At 40.4% G+C, this 7,500-nt stretch overlaps 1 protein-coding gene across 1 annotated transcript in view; it reads right to left on the bottom strand.

Annotated features, from left to right (window-relative positions):
• Positions 1-208: 208 nt before the first annotated feature.
• LOC119591204 (synergin gamma-like) overlaps positions 209-7,500 on the bottom strand; it is a 17,543-nt gene continuing 10,251 nt past the window's right edge. Inside the window, 11 exon segments of the mRNA XM_037939919.1 lie at positions 209-569; positions 1,268-1,413; positions 1,862-2,018; positions 2,644-2,771; positions 3,239-3,324; positions 3,529-3,621; positions 4,034-4,176; positions 4,632-5,795; positions 5,957-6,241; positions 6,243-6,344; positions 6,346-6,495. Of these exon segments, the coding sequence (XP_037795847.1) occupies positions 390-569; positions 1,268-1,413; positions 1,862-2,018; positions 2,644-2,771; positions 3,239-3,324; positions 3,529-3,621; positions 4,034-4,176; positions 4,632-5,795; positions 5,957-6,241; positions 6,243-6,344; positions 6,346-6,495 (2,634 nt within the window). The 3' untranslated portion in view covers positions 209-389.

The following is a 7,500-nucleotide window of genomic DNA, read 5'->3' as shown; positions in this document are numbered from 1 at the left end:
CTCGGCACAAATTATTTCATAAAATCAACACAAGAAATGCAAGCATAATAATGCTTTTGTTCATGTCAGTTCGTGCAAAAGTAGAAATGTCATGTATCTTTAAGTACGACAGACTATAAAGAAAGGACAAATAAATAAAGGAGAAACAGACTGATAGATACATAGACAAAGTGAAAAAATTAGACCACAGGATAAAGAAATGGAGAAAGGCAAAAACTTTTTTTAAAAATAAAACAAAATATATAAAATGAAGGGAACAACATTCAACAAGCCAGAGAGAATGAACACATGGGAAATAAACAACAGAAAGAAAAGAAAACTACCGATATATAAACTTCAGGCTCATCATTCACACACTAGCCACCTGCCTCCTTCCCACCTGAGACCAATCAGAGGAGGGTGACAGGCGTGAGCGAGGGGAGGAGGAGGTCGACGCAGTTGAGCCACAGATTGGCACAAGGGGGGTGGTACGAATGGCCTCCATAGGTGAGCTTGCTCCCACCCCCTGACAGGCAGACTCCGCACACCTCGCTCTCTCTCATCTGGTTGTCCTTTTCATTGCCCTCCATCTGTGAGTCAAAACAGAGTTAAGTCATATGGGAATAATGTTTTCATACTATGATATCTTACTCTTCTTAAATGCTAGAAATTTACTGGCATTGAAATCAGTGTATTCATACAAGTGTATCTAGTTCTTCTTGAATGCTGGAATTTAATAGGAAATAAAAATATATCCCTATAACATATACATAAATTATCAATATATATATATATATATATAATATATATATATATATATATATATATATATATATATATATATATAATATATATATATTAAATATATATATAATATATATAATATACATATATAATATATACAATATATATATATATGTATAATATATATATATATATTATACATATATTATATATATAAAATATATATATATATATATATATATGTATATATATATATATATATATATATATATATAAAATATATATATATATATATATATATATATATGTATACATTTTAACTAATGTTAAATATATGCTTTGCAAAAAAAAAAAAAAGGCAATTATCATAAAAGAAAAAATAGACCATCAATTCAATATATTTTTAAAGAATGAGGAATAAACACCAAAATTACACACAATTCTCATAGATCTTTACTGAAATACTATAAGAGAACAGACCAATCCACAAGAAGTAATCCTTAACACTGCCAACATGACAGACCACACGAAACTCATAACTGACCTTGGGTATGCTGACATCCACAGACCTCCTGACTTCCTCCCACAGACTCTTGGCTTGCGTCAGTAGCTCGTCCACCTTTGTGCTAGTTGTGACCTGCTGGCTGGAGGAGGTAATCCGCTCACACACGAACCATACCTCCTGAAGGTCTTTTAGGGGTGGGGATGGGGGTTGGCATGGAAGTAGTGGTGGTGATGGTGGTGGAGGATTAAAAAAAAAAAAATGTGTTACTTGCCTTGAATTTCTTTTGAGGTTTTTGAGGCGAAATACAATCCTGAGCTATCACAGTCACATTCTCAATGATAAACAAATAACAATATCTTTAAAGTACATTTCTCATTTTCCTCAAAACATGTAAGCAAATTCTCACAAACTAAAGAACAGAATAACATAAGAGAGAAAAAATAATACATATAAATAAAAATTATTATAAGATAAAATAGTAAAACGAATAAATCAATAAAAACATTAATGAAGAATCAAAAAATTAAAATTATAAAAGATGATACAATTATAATAAAACTAAAATTCATATAAATAGCAACTAAAAGAATATAATACAATAAACACCAACTAAAAACAAGAGGAAAAACTTACTGGCTAAATAATCCTGCATCTGACTGGTTGCCAAGACCTGGGATTTGAGCTTCGGGTCAGACAGGTTGGTAAGGATCTCCCTTGCCTGCTCCATGAGCCTTATGCTTCCTTCCAGGCAACGCTGCCACGACCCAGTGTGTGCTTCGTCATACGAGTTCTGCTTGGGCGGAGAGATATCAAGGAGTGAGTTTTTAGTGAATCACAGCAGGTGTTTTGCCATCAGGAATCCTACAAGGATGACCCTTTTACCTTGCTTAGGAGAAAGGAATACAAGCATGCCTGTAGGACTAGAGAGCTTTTGCTTGATAGAAAAAGGCTTTATTTGATCACCATATAAGTTCTGTTTGAGACTGCACAAAATGCAAGAGAAAGTTTCTACTTCATTTATCTGAAATTTCCCCTAGGATTTTCCTCTTTGAGTCTAAACAGTAGAGTGTTGATGTATTCTGAATTAATACAGTACAAGAGAGAATCATTTCATTACTTATATTATACTCAATATAAAAACAAATACTATCCACTGGCACTTCCAAAAAAACAGAATCAATTCATTACCTATAATATGTTAAATATTCATTCAGTATATGAAAAAAAAGTAATCCATTTGCACTGCCAAAAACCAGGAAGAAAATATGTGTAGTAATTTACAGCAACAAGAACCAAAATACCACTTAGATCTCAAGCAATAATACATAGAACACTCAACTGAAACAGAGAAAAAATAAAAAAGAAACAACTAAACTCTACACTCAGAAGCCCATTATACCCCAAAGCTAACTCACCTTGCTCGCTTCCTCCCTAATGATGCTGTACTTGTCCACCAGCCCACCGCCGAAAGAGTCCAGGACATTGTTTGTGGCGGCAGAGGGACTTGTGGCTCCATTTCCGAGGGCATTCCCTAGGGTGAGGTCTGATGTTGGTGAAAATTTAAAATAAAGTATCTATTGTGCTTGAAGAAGTGTATTTTACTCACTCTAACTCTCTCCCTCACTTGCTCACTCTCTCACTCTCACTCTCACTCTCTCTCACTCTCACTCTCTCTCTCTCTCTCTCACTCTTACTCTCACTCTCACTTTTATTTTGAATCATTATTTCTCAACTTACCCCCAAAAATATATCATATTTGTTTCTAGTCCTTTCATGTAAACTAATTCAAAGCAAAAATTTAAAACACTTCAAATTACAACTTTAAACCTATATACCAAACCCATCTTATAGTAATTAGTTTGTGAATAAACTTTCTTTTTATCATCATCATATATGAGGCTGGAAAATTAAAAATAGAGTGTTAATAGCAGTCAAATAAAATACCATAAAAGAGAGAGACACACACACAGAATTAACAATAATAATAATAATTTTTAAAATCTAACTTACTGGAACTGTTAGCCGAGTTCGCATCCTGAGCTATCCCAGAGTCTAGGGTGAGGCTGCGCAGTTGGTCCTCCATACAAGTCTCGTTCCTGCGAAGATTAACATTTTAATAGACTTGTCAGGAAATCATCATCATCATCACCACCATCACCATCACCCTCACCCTCACCCTCACCCTCACCCTCACCCTCACCCTCACCCTCACCCTCACCTCACCCTCACCCTCACCCTCACCCTCCATACAGACACTATCACTACTAACACTAAACCACAAGACCCTCCCCTGCACTGACCTTGCCTGAGAGAACAAATCGGGTGACTGCCCTGACCCTGGGAACTCGGAGGACTGGAGACCGACAGTCATCTCCAAGCCCGGTAGTTCCAAACTGTAAAACAATCAATGAATAAGAAAAGAAAGATTGCTACTGGGAATTTAACAAATTTGGTACCAGTTACATGCACGGCTGGACAGGGAACCAATTACTATTACTGGCCAATCTGACCTGCTAACCCCATTCTTGAATTTTAGTGAAATGAGTATTTCAATTCCTATTAAAATTGTCATTCACATTACTATTGTTATTATCATCATTATTTCTCTCATGTTATTAACCATAATAACAACTTTCTTCTTTTTGAAAAGTCAAGGAACAGAATGAATATGTGAGGACTCCAACCACACACACGCATATATATATGAAGCAAGAACAAATATATAAAAGAAAACACACGCATATATATATGAAGCTAGAACGAATATATAAAAGAAAACAAACACATGAAATGGGTGTAAAATACCTGGCAACAGACTGAGTTTCTCCTAAGGCCTCGGTAAGTCTGGGGAAGGAAGGGTTGGTAGAGAGCCCTTCGACATCGCCAATCCCTGCATCAGGCCCCATAAAGTCACCAAAATCTTCGTCCTCTTCTTCAGCAGTGCATACCTTTATCATTTGGTGGTATATTGAGAAAATAAGTAGTGAGCTATGGATCATATGGATAAAAAATATATTAACATTTACTTTTTTTTTAAACATGCTTGTAGATTCAATGTAAATCTAATCTTACATTTTTTAAAAATCAATAAATTGTATGTTTTGATACCCTAAGGGCCTGATCAACTAACATTATTCTCTTTTAGATAAGTGATCTTGCATTTAATCACGAGTTGAGTTTTCTCAGAGAATTCTTTATTTAAAGTTTTCTCAGAGAATTCTTTACTTAAAGTTTTCTCAGAGAATTCTTTATTTAAAGTTTTCTCCAGGAATCCTTTATTTCAACAATTTACCTGAATTCTTACAATGAGCCTTTGAAAATCAGATATCAATCAAAGGATGATTAGACAAACAAATCCTCATCATATATATATCATATAACTATCATATATCATATAACTCACATTCAGCTGTAGTGGTTTTGAGCCAAAGTCAGCCATGGCTTTCCCTCTGGAGGCAGAAGGAGCTTCTTCAAATTCCCCAAAGGGATCACTCCAGTTACTGGCCTCCTTCAGCTTCTGCTCAGCTTCGACTCGCTTCATGGCTTCATGGATATCAGCATAATTATCTGTCGCCTGCATTGATGCTGATGCAAAAACCCCAAAGTCAGCCTCAAAGTGGTTATCTGCCGTGGTACCTGTAGATGTCTCTGGTATCATTTCTGGGGGTGTGCTGAACACCTCAAAGCTCACTGGAGTTGTGTTGTTCGTGGCTGGACCTCCACTCCCACCTGAAGGTGTTATGGGTGGGAAGACTGAAGTTGTCAGAGAGGCAGGTTCGCTACTACAGAAATCCCCAAAACTCTCATCCCCAAAGTTGGGCTCCTCTACATTGGACAGTGGCTGGTGATGTAAGCTGCCCATGTTGCTATCTTGTGCTGGGGCTTCTAGCTCCCTGAAGACAGCATATTTGTCTCCTGATCCACCCGACTTCTCTGGCTGCAGTAGCGGTGGAGACGAAAAGTTGGAGGACACAGGTGGTGCAGTCGACAAAGGTTGAGGTGCAGGTACAGAGGTCATGGAAGAGAGAGGAGTTGACATGACAGTAGCACTCTGAAAGTCATCAAAGTCATCATCATGGGAATGGTCAAAGCTTACACTGGGAGACTGTTCTGGGGAGGACCCCAACTCAGGAAGGTTCATCCTTTTAATCTTGTCAACAGCGGGCAACAAAGGTTTATGGTTTGAGACTGGAAGGGGCCCTGCAGCTCCTGCTGGTGGTGCAACACTGGCTTGCAGAGGTGGAAGTCCTGCACCTTGAGGGGGGTTCTGACTAGGAACAGCAGCAGGCAGGGGGCCAACAAAGTCATCAAACTCATCATCATCAACATTATTAGCACTGCTTGGCTGAGCTCCTACTGGAGCTGTCACACTTGCATTTGATTGCTTCTGACTGCCTTCTTGCTGCTGCTGCTGTTGCATCTGGTGCTGCTGTTGTTGAAGTAGTTGCTGCTGCCTTTGCTGAACATAATCTTGAACAAGAGGGAGCAGTGCAGGATGGTCAATAATAGGAAGCACTGGCTCCTGCGTTGAGCTTAGGATCTCTGCACTTGTGATGGTATGGCCGCACTGTAATATAAGATTGTTTCCAAAGAATAGTGTAATCAATATATATGTAAAAATGCTTTACAATCTATTCCAAACAATGAAAAAATACAGCACCGTTTTAAACTAAACCTCACCAAAGCTTTTTCTCTTTCATTAATCTCAAAATCAGCCCACTGCCTTACCTGAACAAGGGCCACAAGCGCAAGCAGAGCCATGAACTCCTGATCACGCAAGTGCCCAGGTTTGGTTTTGTTAACCATCTCCCACAGGACCCCAAGGAAGGGTGGTGGCAGCCCTGTTTTCATGAGCAACATGTATGCACGGCTCGTGTCCACCCAACCCTCAGTGCCCTCTACTAGTGACCTGGCCTGAACATAGACAGCCGGCAGCGTACTCTTATCGCTCAACCAGTCTGGCAGCATGAGGATCTTCCCACTTCCCCCCTGGTCTGAGCTGGGGTCACAAGGGTACTCCCATGACAGGAGCTGCTGCTGAGGGGGCCATGGGAGGTCCTTGGGATGTCATCTGCTGAGGCATTGTAGGAGGACCCCCTGCTAGTGGGGCACCTGCTAGGCATGCCTGGGGTATTGGCTGCTGCAGGCATGAAGGGTGCCTCTGGCTGGAATCCAGGGGTGGACTCAGATGGCATATGTGCCACTGGTGCTGTACCTGCATTAAATCCTCCAGATGGCATGCTAGCCGGTGACTGCACAGAATTGTTCTGCAAGATGAAAAACCTGATAACTATTATGTTTTATATAATCATTTTTAAAGTCTGTTAGCACATTGATGCTTGAAGGGTATGTATACATGATCTGCACCATTGTGAATTTAGATTATAGCTTTTGTTCACACAGTTCCACTACTGTTTACTCTGTCCGTCTCTCCGTCTGTGTGTGTGTGTGTGTGTGTGTGTGTCTGTGTGTGTGTGTGTGTGTGTGTGTGTGTGTGTGTGTGTGTGTGTGTGTGTGTGTGTGTGTGTGTGTGTCTGTGTGTGTCTGTGTGTGTCTGTGTGTCTGTGTGTGTCTGTGTGTCTGTGTGTGTGTCTGTGTGTGTCGTGTGTGTGTGTGTGTTGTGTGGTGTGTGTGTGTGTGTGTCTCTGTGTGTGTGTGTGTGTCTCTGTGTGTGGTGTGGTGTGGTGTGTTGTTGTGTGTGTGTGTGTGTGCGTCTGTGTGTCTGTGTGTGCGTCTGTGTGTCTGTGTGTGTGTCTGTGTGTGTGTCTGTGTGTGTCTGTGTGTCTGTGGTGTGTGTGTGTGCCTGTGTTGTGTGTCTGTGGTGTGTGTGTCTGTGTGTGTGTTGGTTGTGGTTTGTGTGTGTGTCTGGTGTGTGGTTGTGTGTGTGTGTGTGTGTGTGGTGTGTGTGACTTTGTGTTGTGTGTGGTGTGTGGTGTGTGTGTGTGTGTGTGTGCGGGGTGTGTGTGTGAGGGGTTTTTGTGTGTGCGTGGTGTGTGTTTGCGGTGTGTGTGTGTGCGTGTGTGTGTTTGTGTGTGTGTGTGTGTGTGTGTGTGTGTGTGTGTGTGTGTGTGTGTGTGTGTGTGTTTTTGTGTGTGTGGTGTGGGGTGTGTGTGTGTTGTGTGGGGTGTGGTGTGGTGTGTGTGTTGGGGTGTGTTTTGTGGTGTGTGTGTGTGTGTGGTGTGTGTGTGTGTGTGTGTGTGTGTGTGTGTGTCAGTGTGGTGTTGTGTGTGTGGTGTGTGTGTGTGTGTGGTGGGTTTGGGTTGTGTGGTGTG

The sequence above is a fragment of the Penaeus monodon genome, chromosome 3, assembly GCF_015228065.2.
Source record: "Penaeus monodon isolate SGIC_2016 chromosome 3, NSTDA_Pmon_1, whole genome shotgun sequence".
Classification (NCBI taxonomy): domain Eukaryota; kingdom Metazoa; phylum Arthropoda; class Malacostraca; order Decapoda; family Penaeidae; genus Penaeus; species Penaeus monodon.
The sequence above is the reverse complement of the archived record's forward strand: the minus strand, read 5'-3'. Positions and strand labels throughout refer to the sequence as shown.